The sequence below is a fragment of the Rattus norvegicus genome, chromosome 5 (assembly GCF_021556685.1).
Source record: "Rattus norvegicus strain SHRSP/BbbUtx chromosome 5, alternate assembly SHRSP_T2T, whole genome shotgun sequence".
In the NCBI taxonomy this organism is placed as follows: Eukaryota; Metazoa; Chordata; class Mammalia; order Rodentia; family Muridae; genus Rattus; species Rattus norvegicus.
The window spans coordinates 151,203,822-151,226,933 of record NC_141538.1 but is presented as its reverse complement, the minus strand read 5'-3'; the positions used below and the strand labels follow the sequence as shown (position 1 = coordinate 151,226,933).

General features: G+C 49.9%; 1 protein-coding gene and 1 long non-coding RNA gene across 15 annotated transcripts in view; one reads left to right on the top strand and one right to left on the bottom strand.

Annotated features, from left to right (window-relative positions):
- LOC148006086 (uncharacterized) lies at nt 1-22,001 on the top strand. 2 transcript variants are annotated; one of them, XR_015621195.1, is made up of 3 exons: nt 28-155; nt 603-679; nt 21,762-22,001. It is a non-coding gene; the product is annotated as an uncharacterized LOC148006086 (long non-coding RNA). The 2 variants fall into 2 exon arrangements; XR_015621194.1 differs by lacking the exon at nt 603-679 and having other exon boundaries at nt 1-155.
- Fgr (FGR proto-oncogene, Src family tyrosine kinase) overlaps nt 1-23,112 on the bottom strand; it is a 29,774-nt gene that overhangs the window by 3,205 nt on the left and 3,457 nt on the right. For 5 of the 13 annotated variants that reach the window (XM_087551297.1, XM_087551296.1, XM_087551298.1 and 2 more), the window contains 11 exon segments: nt 15,949-16,017; nt 14,063-14,265; nt 12,768-12,870; nt 11,469-11,567; nt 4,903-5,006; nt 4,620-4,769; nt 2,160-2,315; nt 1,864-2,043; nt 1,366-1,442; nt 943-1,096; nt 3-134 (listed from right to left, as the gene is read on the bottom strand). In XM_087551297.1, the coding sequence (XP_087407423.1) occupies nt 3-134; nt 943-1,096; nt 1,366-1,442; nt 1,864-2,043; nt 2,160-2,315; nt 4,620-4,769; nt 4,903-5,006; nt 11,469-11,567; nt 12,768-12,870; nt 14,063-14,252 (1,345 nt within the window). In that variant the 5' untranslated portion in view covers nt 14,253-14,265; nt 15,949-16,017. 13 annotated transcript variants of the gene reach the window in all.

Genomic DNA, 23,112 nt, shown 5'->3' with positions numbered 1-23,112 from the left:
ACCTGGGTATGGAACTCTGCCCTTGGTGATCAGTTCAGTGAGCAGAATCCCAAAGGACCACACGTCTGATTTGACAGTGAATCTGCCAAAGAGAGCAGCCTCTGGGGCTGTCCACTTGATGGGAAACTTGGTTCCTGGAGATATTGGGGAAGAAGGTAAGGTTAACGGGGGGCGGGGAGTCCTAGAACTGCTAGATTAAGAGAATGAGGACTTTAGGATTGGATATCTTGGAGACCCCGAGCATAGAGGTCTCTCTATGAAAAGACCTGCTGCTTTCTACATATGGTTTTGCTTCTCAAGATAAGATATTCGAATGTCTCTAGCCTTTACTAAGTGCTGGTCACAGTTTCATTTGTCTTGGTTTAGGTTTTATGGTGCTGGGGAGAAAATTTAGTCCCCCTTCCACTAAGCAAGCATTCTCCCACTGAGTGATAGCCTCCAGGACCCGGTATTATTTTAGGCAATACGTCAATTAACACATCAAGCCCTCACTACACTGACCTCACCTTACCAGTTAGGAAAAGAGGATGGTGAACAAGTTCTCAGCCCAGCTAGCACAGCCAACCTAGTGGCTAGGATCATGCTAGGCATTCTGGTTACAGATCCGGTGTTGTTACACTCATCGTCTCCTGTTTAAGACTTGGCGACTTAGCAGTGCCTGGTACTTACTCAGAAACTGGTAAGTGCTTATCTTCTTATTGTGGACTAAGTGTTTCCACTTTATAGATCAGGAATGGCAACTCATGGAAGTTAGGTGACTCAGGGCATGGGGGTAAAGCTAGTGTTTGCAGGGGAGACTTGAACTCAGAATTGCATTGGATTTACCTCAGTATTGGGGGCGTGTGGGATCATCAGGGATGGGGAAAGGTCTCTGATTCTGTGGGGTGCATGGCTAACCCTTCAAGTTTTTTATCTCTGGGGAGGTAGGGAGAGGCCGTTCACCTTGTTGGGGGTTGTACTCATCATCCACTATGAGGCGTGCCAACCCAAAGTCAGCGATCTTGCATATTAGATGTTCCCCCACCAGGATGTTGGCTGCTCTCAGGTCTCGGTGGATATAGTTCATGCGCTCCATGTAGGCCATGCCCTCTGCTACCTAGGAGGGAGGGAGGGAAAGGAAGCGAGAGGCAGGAACTAACAGGAACTAACAAGGGCTCACAACACCATAATCACACCGTTCCCGAGATAGACACCTCACCCCAACCCCACCACTGCCTGGAGCACATAGAGAGACTCAACAGCATCTTCCTGCCTCAGAGCTCAGAGCTCAGGCTAGGCTGCAGTATTAGTGTATGAAGGCATATGGGTTTATGGAAGGACAGTAGGAGAGAGGTCTGGGAGGTGAAGCCCGCTGGTCCAGCTTACCTGGGCAGCCATGTCCACTAGATTGGGCAGCATCAAGTTGTGACCCTTTCGATCCTTTAGGAAATCCAGCAAGCTACCTAGGGAGAAGCAGCCAGAAAATCAGCTGCAAGGCCTTACTCCCAGCAAGCCTTCTCTACACTGGCCTTGCCCTTACCTAGCCTCCCTCTGCCTCCCTCCCTGCCGGTTCTTGGTTCTTTCACCTAGATCAACTTTCCTGTTCTGTCTCCACCTCCGAACCCCTGGACACGACCACTTAGACTCCTCTCCAGGTTCTCTCTCCATCCCAGAGCTTGCTCTGGTATGCTCAAAGGGATCCACTAGTTGGCTAAGTACCTTCTAGCAAGAGGAGGCCCCGCCCCTGCAACAGTCCCCACCCCCGCAACAGTACCCGCCCCTACCTGCCCCGCCCCCTAACTATACAGACAGTTTTTCGTTCCTTCACAGGTGGTAGCCCGGGTCCCACCCATCCAAACCCTGCCTCCCACCCTGCCCCCTCACCATAGCACATGAACTCTGTCACAATATAAATGGGTTCCTCTGACACCACCGCGTACAGCTGCACCAGCTTGTCGTGCCTCAGCAGTTTCATGATCTGTGCCTCCTCCAGGAAGGCCTTCGGCGACATGGTGCCTGGCTTCAGCGTTTTCACTGCCACCTTTGTGCTACAGTTCCACGTGCCTGCTCGGTGACCACATACTCGTCAAGTCTGGCTCCCCGCAAATCCTGTCCCTTTTCCCAGACCCCAGACAACCCCTCAGCACCCTCCATCCCCATCCCCAACCCCCATCTCCTACCCAGCCACACGTCTCCAAAGCAGCCGGTGCCCAGCCTGCGGTCAAGTGCTATGGAGTTACGGTCGATCTCCCAGGCATCCTTAGCCAGGCCTAGAGTCTGGGGCTTCATGACCATACAGGGTGCCGTGAGCAAGTAGCATAGACCGTCATTCACTTCTGGGGGAAGAGCAAATGAAAGGAGGTCACAAATGGGAGTGATGGATACTCTCCGAAGTTCTACGACAGCCTAGCCTCAGACCTTAAGCTTAGCTGCCCGAGTGTAATATGGTGGCTCATGCTGGTAATTCCAGCACTCAGTAGGCTGAGGAAAGAGGAAGGAATTTGGTGCTGGTCTAGGCTACAGGGTCTAAAATCAATCAATCAATCAATCAATCAATCAATCAGAGAAACGGAAATAGTTTACAGTTTGTTTTCACAAGCCAGGATTAAAGGAGAGAGAGAGAGAGAGAGAGAGAGAGAGAGAGAGAGAGAGAGAGAGAAGGGAAAGGAAAGGAAAGGAAAGGAAAGGAAAGGAAAGGAAAGGAAAGGAAGGGCTGGAGAGATGGCTCAGAGGTTAAGAGCTCCAACTGTTCTTCCAGAGGTCCTGAGTTCAAATCCCAGCACCCACATGATGGTTTACAACCATCTGTAATGGGATCTGATGCCCTCTTCTGCTGTGTCTGAAGACAGCGACAGTGTACTCATACATAAAATAAGTAAATAAATCTTAAAAAAAAAAAAGAAAGGAAAAGAAAGGAAGAAAGGAAAGAAGAAAGAAGCCAGGCAGTGGTGGAACAAAACTTTAGTCTCAGCACTCAGGAGGCAGAGGCCAGCCTGGTCTACAGAGCAAGTTCCAGGTCAGCCAGGGCTACAGAGAGAAACCCTGTCTTGAAAAACTGAAGGAAAAAAAAGGTTTGTATTTGCAACTCAGTCCTATGAGTAGGCAAACTTGTTGGTGCCCAAGGAAGGACGGGACACATAAGAGAGAAGATCTCCGGCTGGAGAGATGGCTTAGTGGTTAAGAGCACTGACTGCCCTTCCAGAGGTCCTGAGTTCAAATCCCAGCAACCACATGGTGGCTCACAGCCATCTGTAATGAGATCTGATGCCCTCTTCTGGTGTGTCTGAAGACAGTGTGCTTATATATAATAAATAATTAATTTAAAAAAGAGAGAGAGAGAGAGATCTCTGTGGAACCTTTATGGTCTTCCCAGGAGGTGGCCTCCAGCCAGGCCTTTAAGGACAGGACCAGTTCTGACAGGTGAAAACTGAGGTAAGGTTCTGAGCCAAAACTGTGGACATGAACCCATTCCTGCCATGGTCCTCATCCTGGGCCTACCCAGTCAAGACGAGAACACTAGGCAATGACGTTGCCTGACTGCCATGCTTGGGTTTTACTCCAGGACGGACAACAGTTGCTTAACCCCCACAGCAGGCCTCCGTCTAGTCAGGACCATACTGCCTCCTGCTCAGCTTTAGAATCACTGTCTTCTGCTTGCTTGCTGTCACTGCTTGGGCAATGACCCAAGCTGTCCAAGAGACCTCGCCTTCAGCCTTGTCCCTGACGTCCAGGTAGCACACAACAGCCAGAGAGTCTCCTCCCAGTTCTGCTCAACTTCTGCAACCGACTGCTTAGAGCAGCAGTTCTCAAGCCGTGGGACATGAGCCCTCTGGGGGTGCTGGAGGACCCTTTCACAAGGGTCACATATCAGATATCCTGCATATCATGTATTTGCGTTACAGTTCGTAATGGTAGCAAAATCACCGTTGTGAAGTAACAATGAAATAATTTTATGGTTGGGGGGGTCACCATGAGGAACTGTGTTAAAAGGTGGCAGCATCAGGAAAAGTTGAGAATTGCTGGCTTAGAACCTAGGATGATGACTGCCTAGGAAGTACAATAGCATCAACATGGTGGCTCAGCAGGTAAAGGTGCCAGCCAGCAAGCGTGACCACCCAGGTTTGGTCTCTGGGACCTATGTGGTGGAAGGAAAGGACTTACTTCTCTAAGCTGTTCTCTGATTTCCACACATGGCGTGCACACACACGCGTGCACACACACACACAATCGCACACACACAATGAGAGAGAGAGAGACAGAGACAGACAGAGACAGAGAGAACAGCAAAGGCCCCACAAAGTCTCCATGGACCGAAACCAGCAAGATTTTGCTCAGCGGGGAAAGGTGACTGCTGGTCACCCCAATGACCTGAACTTCCACAGCTTGTCCTCTGACACCCACGAGCCCCTCCCCCATAATAAATAAAATGTAAATTTTTTCGAAAGTTCCCACAGGCTTAGGGCTGCAAGCATTAGGAGGTATTGCTATGTCAGGCCTCGGTGTCCTCAGAATCCACTCAGAGCAGGACCCTAGCCTGGGGACACGCATTCTTGGCCTAGCTGCTACTTCTTCAGGAGATCTTTTGTTCTCTAGGCCTCAGTGTCCCCTTCGTGACCTCCTGGTCACACTGAGCAGCTCACCCATGTAGTGCCGCACCAGGTCCTGCACGGATTCGAACTGGGCCCGCGTGGTGATGTAGTAGCCACCCATGTCCAGCTTTCGGATCTTGTAATGCTTTATGTGGTCGCCTCTGTTCTGGTCCCAGTCACGGATGGACAGGGAGTAGGCACCTGGGTGGAAAGGGTCCGTTTAGTCCTCTTCCCCCTCAGACTTAGAGCAGGAAGAGGCCCCAAAGGCAGTTCCCAGAGTCCATCTTAGTTAGGTCCGCCTCTCCCGCTGTCCCAATGGCTGGTACCAACCCACCTTTGGTGGTCTCGCTTTCCCGAATGAGAAAGGCCCCTTGAGGGTTGCCATCGGAGAGAAGCTGCCTCTCTGCATCCTTTCTGCTGATCTTTCCGAAGTACCACCTGTCGGGAAGAGCAGGCAGAATCAGGCGCATCCTCTCTAAACAACAGTCCACCTTCCCATCTTCCCCGGGAAGTCACCGCACAAGCCGAGCCTCAGTTTCTCCATCTGACAAATGGACTGTTATAATCTGCTTCATGACTTGAGTATAGGATCCCAGAGAAGGGGAATGGAAAAGGGTCTGGCACACATGGTGGATACCTAAGATTCTCTTTTCTACTGGTGTCTCTTGAATTAAAATTGTTAGACTCTTCCTGGTGTGGTGGTATAATCCCAACAATCGGAGGCAGAGGCAGGTGCCCCTCTGAGTTTAAGGCTACCCTGGCCTACACAGCAAGTTCTAGGCCAGCCAGGGCTACATAATGAGACACTCCCTTAAAAACAAAAAGGGAGAGGACAGAGCATGGTGGTTCAGGCCTTTAACCCTTGCACTCAGGAGGCAGAGGCAGGTGAATCTCTGTGAGTTCAAGGCTAGCCTGGTCTACAGAATGAGTTCTAAGACAGCCAGAGAAACCCTTCTGTCTCTGAAAAACAAAAACAAAAAACAAAAACAAAACAAAACAAAACAAAACAACAACAAAAAAAGCGAGCCTGGGGTTGGGGATTTAGCTCAGTGGTAGAGCGCTTGCCTAGCAAACGCAAGGCCCTAGGTTCGGTCCCCAGCTCCGAGAAAAAAATAAAAAAAAGCGAGCCTTAGAAGTCCAGACCCTTGGGCTGGAGAGATGGCTCAGCGGTTAAGAGCACCCGACTGCTCTTCCAGAGGTCATGAGTTCAATTCCCAGCAACCACATGGTGGCTCACAACCATCTGTAAAAGAGATCCGATGCCCTCTTCTAGTGTATCTGAAGACAGCTACAGTGTACTTATATATAATAAATAAATAAATTTAAAAAAAAAAAGAAGTCCAGACCCAAGAGGGAATCGCATAATGCCAACTGTGTCCTTGGGGTGCAAGGACCTACATGAGCAATCAGGGGCAGGATTCCTGTCCACGCCTAGAGCTGGAAGACAGTCTCCAGAAGCACTGCCATAGCTAAGAGCAGAGGTAAGACCCACTTTTCTGCTACCAAGTGGCCTGCCTGGTGGATTCAGAATACACAGAGGCAGAAGTCCTCTGGATCCGGGCACTTCCTGTTTCTGGGTCTGCCCGGAAGTGAACTGATAGCATCCCACAGTTCCCTGCAACCAAATCCCATGGGAAAGAGAGCGGACCACTCAGGAGCACAGACATCCTGAGGCTGCATATGCCTTTAACCCCAGCACTTGGGAGGCACCGGCAGGCAAATGTTCCAAATCAGTCAAGGCTGCGTAGTAAGACCTTATATCAAATCAACCAACCAATCAACCAACAAACAAAAATTGGTAGAACCCAGGCATCAGTGACCTTTTCAGGTACCCCAGGGTCCTTGACTCATTTCTCTAGAACTCTCTACAACCCATTTTACAGACAAAGAACTCGAGACTCAGAGGGGAGCTGACTTGCCCGCTGAATGCTGTCTGAGACATCTGTAGTCCTAAGCTAAGTGTGTGTGTACCTGGTGGATTGGGGGGGGGGATGGACAGATGTGACCACGTGAGCTGCAGAAGACTCTGTTGTTATCTGATCACTAAATTGACTGTGCTGTGTGGGCTCCAGAGAAAGGAACACAGTTTTCAAATCAAGGGAGGTGAAGCTACCTGGACACTAACATACCCCCCCCATGGCAAATCTGGGAGACAGATGGTGGCCTTGGCAAATGGTGTGCCTAGGAAGGCAGACAGCAAGGAGGAAGGATTGAAGCGCTATACCAGACGCACTGCCAAAGCTTTTCAAGGTCCTCTTTCAACCCTGGCACAGTGGTGCACGCCTATGACCCCGGCACTCAGGCTGGGCAGAGGCAGGAGGATCTCTGTGAGTTCAAGGCCAGCCCGGTCTACAGAACTAGTTCTAGGACAGCCAGAGCTACACGAAGAAACTGTCTCAAAAAAGGCAAAAACTTCCTTAAAGATCGGCAGAGTAAGTCAGCACCTAAGAGGATGAGATTCTAAGTGTGAGGTAGCCTGTGCTACATCGCAAGACCTTGCTTCAAAATAAAAACCAAGCCTTAACAGACTGGGTACTTCCTTTGTGTAGATAACAACCCTGAACATAAATAGACTTGCTTATAATATTCAGTGAGAGGTGCTGCGTTTAAACTCATAAGACAGATGAGGAACTGAACCAGCTACTTAGTGGTTAAGCAGCTTGCCTGAGGCCACACTGTGACTTCAAAACAGGAACCCAAACTCTATCGCCTCTCAGGCCTGGGCTTTTTTTTTTTTTTTTTTTTAAGATTTATTATATATAAGTACGCTGTAGCTGTCTTCAGACACACCAGAAGAGGGCTTCAGATCCCGTTACAGATGGCTGTGAGCCACCATGTGGTTGCTGGGAATTGAACTCAGGACCTCTGGAAGAGCAGTCAGTGCTCTTAACCACTGAGCCATCTCTCCAGCCCAGGCCTAGGCTCTTAACCAGGACTCCATATAAGCACTTTAAACAGCAGCATGCTACCCAAGCTGTGGGAGCAGCTGATCCAAACCCCCGTGACCACTGCCACCCTGCCCTTCCGTTGTCCTTCATGCTTTCCGTCCCTCTCCACAATATGGCCTCCTTCCTATGCTCTGGACTTGCCCATGTCCCTCTGCTCAAGAAACCCCATCTCACCCATAAACAGCCCCCTGAAACTGTCTATCCTTCAATCCCCAAACACATGGTACCTTCCTTCCTCTTTCCTAGAAGGAAGAAGTTCTGAGATTGGTGTATTTTAAAGATGCATTTCTTTGATATTACTGCACATGCATGTGTGTGAAGTGTCCACTAGGGCAGGAAGAGGGCATCAGAGTCCCGGGAACGGTAGTTAATGAGGGCTATGAGTCCTCATGTGGGTGCTAGGAATTGAACTCAGGACCTCTGGAAGAGCCACCAGTGCTCTTAACTGCTGAGCCATCTCTCCAGCCCCTTACTTTTTTCTTTTTCCACAAAAATAAAAAACATCGCTTTTTCTGTATTTATTTTGTGTGTGTGTGTGCGCGTGCGCATGATGCTGTTACAAAGGAGTGGAAGTCAGAGGACAGATCTGTGCATGCTGGTTGCTGGTTCTCTCCTTTCACCCTGTGGGTTCTGGAGGTCAAACCCAGGTGGTCAGGCTTGACAAGTGTCTTTACCCGCCGAGCCATCTTCTGGATGCTTGGCCCTGGCTTCTCAGCTCACCTTCACTTAGACCCACATTTTCCCTTTCGAGACAATTCTTCCTCCCCTCCTACTAACTCTCTCCTTCCTGGACTCTGCTGTCGGGCCCTGTTTTTACATCCCAGGTGACAAAGGTGCCCTTTGAGGGTCACCCCATGGCCAAGGATGAGCCTCCAATACCCCTCCCCTGTTTTCAGGATTTCCCCTCCAGCCTTGGATGCTCTGCATTGGCCTGGCCTTCTTTCTCCAGTGGCTCTTTCTTCTCCAAGGTCATCCCCAGAGTCAAATCCCAGGACCACTGCGCCTCCCTCTCTCCCTCCTTCATACTCGGCAGCTCTGAGTGTCATCTCTACTCAGAGGGGTCTAGTTCTCGCCAGCACCAGTGTGCCATCTGCCAGGGCTACCGGGAACAAATGACAGAGTCTTGGGGACAATAGGAATAGGTGCCACTTCCTCTGAGATCCTGAAGTGGCATAGCCAGGCATCTCTCACGCACAGTGCAACCCCATGGTCTAGCTTCTGGCAACTTCTTTCACCCGTTACCGTTCCTCTCTACAAACCACAAAACAACAATCCCCAGGGACTTCCCCCTGCTCCTGTGTCCCCCATCTTATCAAGCGACACTACACCTAACTTGCTTCTTCAGAAGATCCTGGATCATCCAGTTCTTTTCACTTCCCAGAGTCCAAGATCTGAGAACTCTCACTCTGGTTTTGGAGATGCAGTTTTATGCAGCCCAAACTATCCTCAAATGCTGGAATGGCAGGCACAACGCTACTAAGCCACCATACCGTAGGTATGGTTTTGTGTCAACTCGACACAAGCTAGAGTCATCAGAGAGAAAGGAGCCTCCACTGAGGAAATGTCTTCTTGAGATTCAGCTGTATGGCATTTGCTCAGTTAGTAATCAGTGCAGAGGGGCCCAGCCCATTGTGGGTAGGACCACTGCTGGGCTGGTAGTCCTAGGTTCTATAAGAAAGCAGGGGCTGGAGAGACTGCTCAGTGGTTAAGAGCACTGACTGCTCCTGAGTTCAAATCCCAGCAACCATATTCATTTATTATATATAAGTACACTGTAGCTGTCTTCAGACACACCAGAAGAGGGCATCAGATCCCATTACAGATGGTTGTGAGCCACCATGTGGTTGCTGGGAATTGAACTCAGGACCTCTGGAAGAGCAGTCGGGGCTCTTAACCACTGAGCTATCTCTCCAGCCCCCCAGCAACCATCTCTAATGGGATCTGAAGCCTCTTCCTGCTGTGTCTGAAGACAGCTACAGTGTATTTATACATAATGAATAAATCTTTAGAAAGAAGGAAAGAAAGAAAGAGAGAGAAAGGAAGAAAGGAAGAAAGAAAGGAAGGAAGGAAGGAAGGAAGGAAGGAAGGAAGAAAGAAAGAAAGAAAGGAAGGAAGGAAGGAAGAAAGAAAGAAGGCAAGCAAGCAAGCAGGACAGGCAAGCCGGTAAGCAGCACCCCTTCATGTCCTCTGTGTCAGCTCCTGCCTCCAGGTTCCTGTCCTGTTTGAGTTCCTGTCCTGACTCCCTTTGGTGATGAACAGCAATGTGGAGATATAAGCCACCCTTTCCTCCTCAACTTGCTTTTTGGTCATGGTGTATTTTTGCAGCGAAAACATCCCTAACTAAAGACATGCGCCCAGCCCAGTTCTTCAAAAGTCTCTTCCATCATTTGTTTTCACAAACGTATGGGACGAGTCGTGAGGATAGTCTTTTGGGGGGGAGGAATGGATGAAATCTAGGAACTTGCTCATGTTAAACTGTACTCCAGCCCCTCTGGAACCCCTGGAAGAGCAGTCAGTGCTCTTAACCACCGAGCCGTCTCTCCAGCCCGAAGCCAATGTTCTTAATCACTGAGCCATCTCTCCAGTGCAACAGTTTTTAGGTTTTTGTTTTGTTTTGTTTTGTTTTGTTTTTTGGTTCTTTTTTTCGGAGCTGGGGACCGAACCCAGGGCCTTGCGCTTCCTAGGTAAGTGCTCTACCACTGAGCTAAATCCCCAGCCCCAGTTTTTAGGTTTTAAAAGATTAATTTGGAGGTTGGGGATTTAGCTCAGTGGTAGAGCGCTTGCCTAGCAAGCGCAATGCCCCAGGTTCAGTCCCCAGCTCCGAAAAAAAAAAAAAAGATTAATTTGGCTGGACAGTGGTGGCACACACTTTTAATCCCAGCACTTAGGAGCCAGAAGCAGGCAGATCTCTTTAAGTTCAAGGTCAGCCTAGTCTAGAGAGAGTTCCAGGACAGGCAATGCTACATAGAGAACCCTGTCTCCAAAAACAGACAAAGGATATTATTATTATTATTATTATCATCATCATTATTATTATTATTATGATACATGTGTGAGTATTTGCTCTGTGTGTGTGTGTGTGTGTGTGTGTGTGTGTGTGTGTGTGTGCCTATAAAAGCCAAAAGAGGGTGTCGGATCCCATTAGAGTTAGAGGTACAGATGGTTTTGAGCTACCTGTCCAGTGCTGGGAAGATTAGCAAGCATTGTTGACCACTGGACCATCTCTCTAGTTCCCGCCCATTTTAGGCTTGCAAGCTCATGGGTAGTAATCCCTGGCCACATCTCCCACTCTCAGGAATTCTTACACACTTTTCCTTTATAAATCTATACCCTCTCTGCTAAGATAGACAGACAGACACATAGATACATAGGAACATACATACATACATACATACATACATACATACATAGATTTTGCCATAATGTTATTGTTACAGATAGGCAAGGTGTATACCGGCTAGCACACGGTATATGTCCAGCTGGGTTCACACACCGGCTCCATTGGTTACCTGCTAGGAAAACTTGGGCGGAATATTCACTTTCTCTGAACTTCAGCTTCCTCATTTGATGTTTTATTTTTTAAAACAAAGTCTCCCTGTGTGGCCAGCCTGGAACTCACTATTGTGGACTAGGCTAGCCTCAAACTCAGAGACACATGCACAAGCCTCTCCCTTGCAAGTGCTAAGATTAAAGATCAGTCCCTCCACCCCTGGGCAGCTTCCCCATTTGTAAAACAGAACAATAGGGTTTCTATCTGGACCACACAGAAACGCCTCAGTATAGAACATGGCACCTGCTGTGTTATCTGTGGTTATTGTCATCCTTGTCTTCTTCTTATACTATTGTATGTGAGGAGGGGCACTCAGAGTGGGCCTCCTCATTTCCTAAGAGATGGCCTTGGAAGTTAACAACCAGGGTTTTCCCCCACAGGGCTGGCCCCAACCGTACTCACTCTTCAGCCTGGATGGAATCCACGGGAGCCACATAGTTGCTGGGAACATAGCCCGTGCGTCCGGAGCTCAGGGACCTAGCCTCCCACCAGTCATACTCCCTGTAAAGATGGGGGACACAGAGGTAGTCAGCAGCACCTGGGGTCCAGGTCGGGCCACATTAGCTGGAGGGGGGCCTGGCCAAACCTCACTTTCCACCCCCTCCCCACTCTAAGAGCTTTACTTTGCCTGTCTCCCAGCCACTGAGGCTGCCCTAGCTGTTTTCTCTGAAAAAGGATTATGTTTGAGAATTCCCAGGCTTGTTTCTCTTATTCTTCCACTGAGCCATGGGCGCTGACTAGGTTTCCCCCAACTGGAAATTCCCAGAGGCTGCAGATGAACTTCTTGGATAAAATTCAGTCTTTAAACATTCATGGATTCTGACCTGCCTCTCTCTCCAACTTCTACCTTCTATTCTTTTGTTTGCTTGTTTGCTTCTTTGTTTGTTTGTTTGTTTGTTTGTTTGTTTTTCAAGACAGGGTTTCTCTATGGAGCCCTGACTCTCCTGGAACTTACTCTGTAGACCAGGCTGGCCTTGAACTCACAGAAATCCAACTGCCAAGTGCTGGGATTAAAGACATGCACACCACCACCCACCAGTTATTTTTTTTTTGATTGTTAGTTTTTAGTGTGTGTGTGTGTGTGTGTGTGTGTGTGTGTGTAGATCAAAAGATAACTTGCAGAAGCAATTTTTCCCCTTTCACCATGTAATGGGTGGTCTAGGGGTCACACTCACACGGTCAGGCTTGGTGGCAGGCACCCTTACCCATCTGGAGCTACCTGCCCATCCCTGCAGCTCATTCGTGACAACTTACCCATATACAACCTCTCGGTGCTCTTTAGAAATCATTGTTTGGTCTTATTTTCTCTTTTCTCACCTCTTCCTGCACTGTCTGCTTATTTTTCTAGTCTCAGCTTATAAACCTCTAGGAAGCCTTCCTCAATCACAGCTACCCTGGGGGACTAGGTTTAGTATTCTGCTGGTGTCTCAAGTCCTTCACCTTCCCTCTTCCCACAATCACCCAGGGTTTCCTTGTTATCGCCACTTCTTTTCAGGGCTTTGGATGGAACTCAGCGCCCACATGCTCGTCCAGTTTTCCACCACTGAGTTTTGCTCCCAGCCCGGGAACTTCCTTGGCATGCTTATATGTCCCCATCTGGCTGGAGCTTTCTAGCCGAGGACTAGAGTTCTGTCCTCTCTGGGACTTGTTCCCAGCCCAGGCCAGGTCCTCAGTCGGGTAGCCACGTCACTTGTCACTTACGTATTGTTCAGGATGTGGAACTTCTCGCCTTTGGTGAAGGTGAGGTCATCCCCTGTCCTGGCCTCATAGTCATACAGGGCGACGAATATGGTCACTCCCGTCCCTGCAGAGACAGAGCTGCTCAGCAGTGTAGGGTTAGAAGGGGGAACCAAGGAAGCTGCATCCCAGATTCCAGGTCCCCGGCCAGGCACTGCTTCCCCCTGCTGCCATAGTGTCCCTGAAGGAGTTCGGGACACGTGGGGTTTCTGGTTTGGGTTTTATAGCTTGTCCATCTTACCCTGGAAAATGACTAAGTGCTTCCCCACCAAGAAAACTTCTCACCTTCTCAAGTGGCATGTAAGAGGCTAGAAGTGTGTGTGTGTGTGTGTGTGTGTGTGTGTGTGTGTGTGTGTGTGTGTAAGGGGGGGAGAGAGACAGAGAGATACAGACACATACAATACAGAGAAACACAGATAAAGAGATCCAGAGAGACAGACAGACAGAAACAGACACACAGAGAGAATGAGAGTGAGTGAGAGAGAACCAGAGAGAGGGGGAGAGCCAGAGAGAGAGAGAGAGAGAGAGAGAGAGAGAGAGAGAGAGAGCCAGAGAGCGAGGGAGAGCCAGAGAGAGAGAGAGAGAGAGAGACAGAGACAGAGACAGAGACAGAGACACAGAGAGAGAGAGACAGACAGACAGACAGAGAGCCAGAGAGTGAGAACAAGAGTGAGTGAGAGAGAGAGCCAGAGAGAGAGAGAGAGCCAGAGAGAGAGAGAGAGCCAGAGAGAGAGAGACAGACAGAGACAGAGAGACAGAGAGAGAGAGACAGAGAGCCAGAGAGAGACAGAGAGACAGACAGAGAGTCAGAGAGAGAGAGACAGACAGACAGACAGAAAGAGCCAGAGAGAGAGCCAGAGAGCCAGAGAGAGAGAGAGAGCCAGAGAGAGAGAGAGAGAGAGCCAGAGAGAGAGTCAGAGAGAGAGAGATAGAGACAGAGAGAGAGAGAGACAGAGAGAGAGAGACAGAGAGACAGAGACAGAGAGAGAGAGAGAGAGAGAGAGAGAGAGAGAGAGAGAGTTCTGCCTCTCTGCCAAATAGAAGGGTTCTCTTGTTCTCTTTGCTACTTGCCTTTATTGCCGGAGTCTCTCTTTGATGTAAACAGAAAAAGACCCCAACTGGGCTCCTAGATTCACACACAGTGACTTAGCTACTTGGAGCTAGAGAATAGGGCTGTCTCCTATATCATTCTAGAGGCTTCTAAGGACAAGTCTGAGTCTCCCCTTTCTTTAGTTTTTCCCAGAACCCTAGAGACCCACCAGAGACGCTTCTTATGTTGCCAACATTAAGGAAAGCAGGGCTGATGGGCTGAGGCGAGATGGACGAAGACCGGCCTTGAGTAGGGTCAGGGTAATAGCGTTCTTCAGCGCCTTGGCTCCGGAAGTCCCCTTCCAGGCCAACATCCTCCTTGGGTGCAGGCTCTAACTTCTTGCAGAACACACAGCCCATTCCAGGTGTCCTGCTGCAGAAGGGAGACAGGTCTCATGATTCAGGGTCCCTGGCTGGTGTACCACCACCCTAAGCACGCAGGCGTGTATGGGCACATACGTTCACATAAGCATGGAGTTTCCACTCTCTGGCCCAAATTGGGGTCTTTCCAAGTAAGGGCCACCTTTGGCCTGCCTCTTGGCTGTGTCCTGGTTTAGAGAGAATCTGTGGCTTTTCCCTGCCTCCAGGGCAACAGCTCAGATGGATTTCTGCCTCAGGATGTTGCTGTGTTGGCTATGTCTTCTTTATTGGTAATGAGCTACAGGGTCTGTATTTCAGGCTGGCTTCGAACTCGCTCTGTAGCCAAGCAACCCCGATGTCCTGATCACTCTGCTTTCACCTCCTAATGGCTGAGGCACTTCTAGCTTTTCAGACAGGGTCTCACTGTATGTGCCCGACTCGTCTAGAACTCACCCTGTGGAGCTGGGTGGCCTTAAGCTGACAGAGATCTGCCCGTCTCTGCCTCCCGAATGTTGAGATTAAAGATGTGTGCCACCGCTCCTGGTTGGGTTTGTTTGCTTATTTGTTTTTAATTCATTTCTTTTTCGTGCGCTGGCTGTTTCTCCTGCACATACGTCTATGCGCCATGCTTATGCCTGGTGCTCAGGGAAGCTAGAAAAAGGCTCTGGACCCCCTGGAACTGTAGTTACAGACAATTGGGAGCCATTGTGTGGGTGCTGGGGACTGAACCTGGGGTCCGTGAAAAATCAGCCCGTGCTCTTAACCTGAGCCATCATCTCTCCAGTCTTAGGCTTTTATGCCCTTTGGCCCCTGTTGCTTTGACGCATTGGGTTTCCATGACTCCTTTACAGTGTTTCTTCTCCCGTGTGTGTGTGTGTGTGTGTGTGTGTGTGTGTGTGTGTGTGTGTGTGTGTGTGTGTGCAGTTTTGGGGTAGTGTTTCTGTGTATAGAAGAAGGTGCTGACTTTGGGACAAAGCTCGGCTGGCAGAGTGCCTCGCTAGCATGCGTGAAGTGTTAGATCAGATCCCCCAGTACTACGTAAACTCAGCCTGGTGGTGTGGCCCTGTGATCCCAGCATTTAGGAGAGGGAAGTGGGAAGATCAGAAATTCAAGGCCATGCCGGGCTGCAGTATCAAATTTCAAGGGAGCTTGAGGTATATAAGACCTCATCTCAAAAACAGAAATTGTCTGTACGTGTATTTCGTCATGTGTGTGTATGTCTATATAGATATGGTGGGCAAGTAAGTGTGTGCGTGTGTGTGTGCGTGTGTGTGTGCGTGTGTGTGTGCGTGTGTGTGTGTGTGTGTGTGTGCCTGCAGGTCTGTGTGACCATGGCTGTACACAGCTCTATGTGGAAGGGTATGTGCCTGTCTCTGTGTGCGTGTATGTGTGTGTGTGTGTGTGTGTGTGTGTCTTGTAATACACATCTGCAAAGCTATCTGTGTTTGTGAATGTTCGAGGCCAGAGTGCCTGCACCTGGAGATTCCCTGCAGAGGGGGATCAAGGCCATTTCCTGTCATGAGTCCAGCCTCCAGCCTCTCAAGCTGCCTCATTCTGGCTCCTCTATCCGTTTCCTAGCAACAGGGCCCTTGGAGGAGGAGGGGGCTGGAAGGCAGGCTTTGCAGGGGCCCAGAAAGGCCATCCCTACCCTGTTTCCTGACCCTGAAAGCCTCAGCGCACTCCCCACCCTACTCACCCCACAGGCCCCTACTCCTGGGTCAGTAGGACTGATGCATGGTCCCTGGGGGCGGGGGGTGCCGGAAACCTGAGGGTGAGAGAGAACAGTGGCAGAGATAAAGCAAGCCTCGTCAGTGTTTCTGCCAGCCAGCTGCCCAGATCCTACCTTCCTCGGAAGCCAAAAGGCCTGAGCTCTGGCCCATCCTGATGTCTACCTTCGTTTCCTCTCCCACCACTCCTGGAACATTTGCATATCCATCCCCAAGTAGGACACACCAGCTGTGCCAGCTCTTGCACACTCTGTCCCACCGGAGATGTGGCAAGAAGACACACATGGGCACAGTCACGCAGCATCACGGCGGATGCTAAAGTGTCCTTGCCGACACCACTGCACAGTCTCATTGCTCTTGGATGAGATCTGGTGCACGACATCACGCACACATCTGTCCATCTGTGTACATGTGCACATACATATATGTACATGTATACTCGGACGCCCCTCAGGTTGGCACACACACTCCGTCTTGTTCTCAGGTTCGTCTTTCCCACTGAAGTACTCCCAGGCTGTGCCTAGCTCCCCGGATCCTAGTCGGTCAAGGTCTCCCAAAAATGAGCCTGCCCTGCCCCCATCTTGGATCAATCCCAGCAGACTATGCTCACCTCTTGTGCCAGGATGAAAGTGACAGTCTCCTACAGACCAGGGTTAGGGAGAAGCTGGGGCCACTATAGTCTCTTGAAGAGATCTGGGAAGTAGCCAAACTTTCCCCAGCAGCTCTGTTCTGTGAGCAACTCCACAAGAAGGTCATTGAGCAAGGGGTCCTCACCCCACCCCACCCCCACCCCCACCCCCACCCTCTGCCGGAAAAAACTCCGCCATTGCAACACTCAGAGAGGAACTGCCTGGGGAGAAGCCAGGTTTCCTAAGATGTGACAAGTCTAGCTTTGTAGGGTGTAGCTAGTTCAGGGACAGCCAGTCAGGGTCCCCCACTGGTGGCCTGAAGATCACAGCTCCCATCCAGTTCACCCCCTCTTGCCACCATACTCACCTCTTCCAGGAAACCTTTCTTCCTGGACCGAATAGGCCTAGTTGCTGGTGTCTGGTTCAGTCACCCCAGAGTCCTAAACTACATCCTGGCTCCTCTCACCCTTTACCAAAAACATCATCTGTGTGTTGAGGTAAAGAGTTAGCTTGCGTGTGGTGAGCTGTGAGGCAGGCTGTGGCAAGAGGCCGGTCCAAAACAGCTTCTATTCACTCAACCTTACTGAGATGGTCACCTCAGGATTCCCCCACCCCAGGGAGTGAGGGACCAGTATGTCTGAGAGGGCCCAGCCTTCTATGCTGTTTAGGTAGGGGAAGCGGGTGGGGGAGGATGTGGAGGGAAGAGAGCCCTCCCCGTCTCCACCAGGGCCTAGCTGAAGAGGATTCAGAGAAGAGGAGAGACAATATAAAAGCAAGGGCTATAGGTGAGAGCAAAACTCCTCTCACAAAAACACAAACATAGGCCTCAAAGCCTGTACCGAGCTCCACTGGTCTCCAGTTACCGCAGCTCAGACATTATGTAATTTCTCGGCAACACACAGGTCATAAAGACTCTAAATTCATCCATACTGATTTCCAGAGACGCATCTGTGACTGTATCATACAAAACACCAACCTACAGTCCTCATCCATTACACACGTGTGCGCGCACACATTACATGTGTACATACACCCACCGTGGAACCTCTCCACAAGAAAAGTAAGTTAAAAATAATAGCCCCTTCCTGGGTATCTACGGCCGCTTTAAACACTTTGACTCTACCTCATTTCGCCCTCCCCACAAACCCAGTTTTAAATATTATTATTAAGGAAGTAACTGAATCATGGGGATATTTAGGTATTTGCCTAAGGTCATGAACGTGAGGAATTCCATCATTTGGGAGCCCTTTCCCTGCCTGGCCTGTAGCTGAGAAAGAGTCGTAGTGGTTCCTGAAATCATATGCAAATGCCTGCTAGGACCAGCTGGGGTGTAAGCACACTCCCCAGGAGACCCAGCCCTACCCAGAGAGCTCCTCTGTAGGATACAAACTTACACAGCCCGGCAGCCCTCAGTAGGCACAATGTTGCCACTTGCAATAAATAACACCCAAGCGTATAATGCTAGAGCATATCCCTCACAAGGGAGACCCCATAATCTGTCTGCCAGTGAAAGAGGAAGGTTCTAAGGGAAGCTCTGTGGGCTGAACTGGAGTACTGTCGAGGTGACAGGGTAGCCAGCAGGCAAATTTGGACAGCCCTCAGGGATCTGTCACACCCAGAATTTAAGGGCACTGTGGTCCTAAGTGGACCTGGCTTTTTCTGGTATGAGTATACTGAAGGACTCAGGCATGGTGACAGGGGATGTGTCTGAGGAGCAGTGCAGGGAAGAACCACGCTGAAAATGACCACCTGAACCAATGGAAAGATGGGGAGAAAAAGAGGCAGAGACAAGAAATATAGAGAAACCGTGAAAGGCGCAGGCAGCTAGGGAGGTGAAGAGAGGGAGATGGGGTGGTGTGCTCATAAACTGATTTTCAGGGGGTAAGGGGGACGGAAAGGAACCACAACAACAAAAAAACCCCAAGCTCCAATTTTGGAGCATTTGTTAATTTTCGTGGTGTAAATATTCCCACTGTGGCTGATTTAGAGCTACTGGAGTAACTTCCTGATGGCTGAGCCTGGGAAGGGAAGAGAATGAGCTCCCCTGAGTCGATGTCCCTGAGCCAGCAAGCCCCTCACTGCCAGAGAGAACCCCGGCCGGAGACAAAGAGACAACATTCCAGATGAAGAATACCCTGGAAGACCAGTGTAGTGGTGCACCCCCGTAATCCTAGCATTCAAGTACATGAGGCAGGAGCATAGCAAGTGGAGGCTGGTGTAGGCTACAGTGCAAGGCTTGGTGCTGTAGAATCCAGGGCTGAGGCTGTGGAGTGCTTGCCTATCGTGCACAAGGCCCTGGGTTCCATATTTGATCTCTGGGGAATCTGGGGGGGGGAGAAAGAAAGAGAGAGAGAGAGGGAGGGAGGGAGGGAGGGAGGGAGGGAGAGAGAGAGAGAGAGAGCGAGAGAGAGAGAGAGAGAGAGAGAGAGAGAGAGAGCGAGCAGTGAGGATATAGTTAAGCAGTATGACATTAACCTAACATGCCTGAAGCCAAAAATGCTAGCCCCAGTATTGATGTGTGGGGGTAGAAGGATTGGGGAGATAAGAAAGATAGTTCAGTCCAGTTAGTTAGCGCTTGCTGTACAAACCCCAAGGAGTTGAGTTCTACCCTTAGCACCCTGTAAAAGAAGCTGAAATCTCACGTGGGCGTGGGCGAGTGAGGCAGGATGTCTGGGGCTCCCTAGACAGTTACTATACACTAGGTTCAGTGGGAGGTCCTGTCTGAAAAAGGAGGGCCTGGAGAGCTGTTCTGTCTGCTCCTCCAGAGGACCTGGGTTTGATTTTCAGCACCACAGGGTGATTCACATCTGTAACTCCAGTTCCAGGGGATCCAACATCTCGCTTCCATGGGTACCAGGTATGCAAAGGATGTCCAAATGTGCATGCAAGATGAAATACCCACATACATACTATTAATTTTTGTTTTTTCCGGAGCTGAGGACCGAACCCAGGGCCTTGCACTTGCTAGGCAAGTGTCTACCACTGAGCTAAATCCCCAACCCCTAATTTTTTTTTTTGAAGCAGGGTTTTTCTGGGTAGCCCCAGCTGTCCTGGAACTCGCTTTGTAGACCAGGCCTCGAATTCAGAGATCCGCTCGCCTCTGCCTCGTGGGATTAAATGTGTGTGCCACTACCGTCTGGCACATACAATAAATTTTTTAACTTTTTGTGATAGGGTTTCTCTGAAAAGTGTTTGCTGTCCTGAGACTCACTCTGTAGACCAGGCTGGCTTCAGACTCAGAGATCCGCCTGCCTCTTCCTCCCAAGTGCTAGGATTAAAGGCATTTGCCACTACTGCCTGGCTTTTTTTTTTTTTAACCACTTAAAAATATTTTTTTTAATGTGCATTGGTGTTTTGCCTGCATGTCTGTGCAAGGGTGTCAGATCACCTGGTACTAGGGTTACAGACAGTTGTGAGCTGCCACGTGGATGCTAGGAATTGAACCTGGGTCCTCTGGAAGAGCATCCAGTGTTCTTAACTGCTGAGCCATCTCTCCAGACCCATATACTATACATATTTTTAAATTAAAATTTTTTGAATAAAAAAGGGAGCGATTTAGGAAGACATTGCATTGTCCACTGTACGGCATCCCTCCACTTGCATGAACAGACACACCCATATCCACACATGGCATGTACATACATACACACATCAGAGGTGGGGGGTAGGGGGAGGGAGGGGGAGACCAGTCTAGATGAAGAGAGTCAAAGCTGGGTAGAGGGAGCTGGTTCTGTCCAATCAAGCATCTGTGTGAAAAGTCTCTCTCCCTCCTCCTCTATGACTTGATACCAAGCTCTAACTCTCGAGGGAGCCGTACTCTCCGGAAGTCTGGGTGGTGGTAACTATTAGTGAAAATGTGTTAATTTATTAAACGTTTACACGGTGACTGACATCGTGCCAAGAAATTTCTACACATGATCTCTTTAGTGACCTCCTGGGGCAGGTTTTAGTTTTAACCCTTGTTGGATTAGGACACTGAGGTACAGTGATCTTAAGTAACTTGGGAAGTGAAACAATACCGGCCCGTTTGGGCACCTTGGGCACTGTTCTATTTCACAATCTCTACAGAAGCGTGACCAACGTACCTCTCTGAGTGCCCATGGTGGGCCAGCTCTTACAATCAGAGTCTAAATCCTAGTTATGGCACAGAGCAAACGTGACCTGATCTCTGTTCTCTCTCTCTCTCTCTCTCTCTCTCTCTCTCTCTCTCTCTCTCTCTCTCTCTCTCCTCTCTCCCTCTCTCCCTGTGTGTGTGTGTGTTTGTGTGTAGATCAGGGAACAACTCGTGGGAGTTAGTTCTTTCCTTCCACCATATGTGCTCTAGGGATCAAACTCAGGTTGTCAGGCTTGTTAGCATTAACCGCTAAGGAGCCATCTTGGATGAAGGATGAGGGCACAGGTCGATGGCCCTCCTGTCTCTCTTTCCTAGGTGGCAGTGAACTTGGGCTGCCTGCTAAAGTCAGAAAGGGTGCAGCACAAGTCATGGCCGCCAGCATTCTGTGCAAGCCAGAAGCATCGGTGTGTTTATGAATATGGGTGTTAGTTTTGTTCTGGTGTTAGGGTTTCAACCTAGGACTTGGTACACGTCAGTCATCCACTCTACCACAGAGCTGAGCTCCAGCCCCAAATAAGTCTGACTGAAGGGAATCAGTTCAGCTGGGTGGTGATGACACACACCTTTAGTCCCAGCACTAAGGGAGGCAGAGGCCGGCAGATCTGTGAGTTTGAGACCAGCCTGGTCTACAGAGAGAGTTCCAGGACAGCCAGGACGACACAGAGAAACCCTGTCTCAAAACAAACAAACAAACAAGAAAGAAAGAAAGAAAGAAAGAAAGAAAGAAAGAAAGAAAGAGAGAGAGAGAGAGAAAAGGAAGTCTATTTAAGAGCCCTATCAAGATCGAAATCAGACTGTGGGTCTCAAAGCTAAGGTCTAACCCTGGACCACAAAGCTGTCCACTTCAGTATTTGCCCTTGTTCAGTGTCAGTCCCTATATGGTAAGCATTTTTTCTCTCTCCTCCTCCCCACCCCCACCCCCACTTCTGCTTTAGCTCTCTCTTGTCTTGTTCTTCTTCCTTCCCTCCCTCCTTTCTTCAAGGCATACGGGATCTGTCTGTGTAGCCCTCCCCTTGAACATGTGATCTTTGTGTCACAGTGATTAAGTGCTCCACACCCCTCCCAGCTCTGGTCTTCGGGAGACTGTAGCCTCCGATGAAGGACAAGGCATCTGAACATTGAAGGACAAGGCATCTGAACATCCGGTTTCTCACCTGCGCCCTCTGGGCCCAGCAGCTGTGAGGATTTCACGAGAAGCTCAGTGTGCAGTGGCCAAGAGAGGCCGAGAACCGCAGCTGCAAAGAGGCCCCCAGGGGCACTTGGTCCACCCGCCTTCTTGCATGTATCAGAAAAGCGACTTCCCTGAGAAGTCACACAGGCTAACAGAAGATTCAGACGACTGTGAGAGTCAGTCCACAGTTCTGTTCCTGGCATTGTGGCTGGACTCTCCGAAGCCTGGGCAGGATCTTGCTGTCCCTGACTGGTAAATGTCATTCTTCCCACACGGCCAATGGCCGACTAAATCTGTCTTGTGGCAGCTGAACACCCAACAGGGAGCCTGCCTCCCACACACCTGTGCTCCTGGACACAAGAGCCCCAACCTTCTCACTCTTTCCCACGGGTCCTCTTTCCCCAAACCATGTCAAAGTGATGACGTAAGACGTGAGATGTCCTGACCTCCCCAGCCTGACCTCCAAGTATGAGGAGAAACCAGAGACAGGTTTAGATTCAAAGTCTGTCCCTGCGTGACAACTGGCTTGAGGCACTTGGCAAGTCAGTTCGTCTATCTCTCAGAGAGTTAAGGAGACAGATCTCTCCCTGAAGCTCCTGAGATCGGATCTGTCCCCGAGAATCAGCCATATAGTGGGTGGGTACGCAGTCAAATGTTTCCTTTGTTCTCTGCGCAAAGGGCTCGTTGAGACAGGGGAGGTGGACCAAGGCTCGGGGCTGGGCAGGGCAGGAGAGAAAGAGAAGTTCCCAGACAAGGTGGGAGGAATGAGCAAGCCCAGTTAACCCGGACAACCTCACCAAAAAGGAACTAAGACTGGGCAGTGGCAGGAAACCACCTCCTGCAAGAGTTCCGGTTTCCCCTCAGAGCTTGGCCTGAAGGGACAAGTAGGAGTCTAAGGTATGAAGGCATTGCCATCCCTCACCACACTTGGAGCCTTGACTGACAGCTTTCACACTCCTCCACTGTCCTGTTACTGAGCACTGATACCCCACAGGCCGAAGCCCCCTTCACCCACACAGAGGTTCTCACATTTCACTAACTTCCTCTCGTTTTACACCATTCTTTCCTCAGACCTACAACTGGTCCAGTTCTAACACACCCTTGCCCTATCCTAGCTCTTCCCCCGACACGGTCCTTAAGGTGTCAACTGTGCTTTCCTCACTCGTTATTGGTAAAAGTGGGTTTATTGACTTGGCACAGCAGCCTAAACCTTAAATCC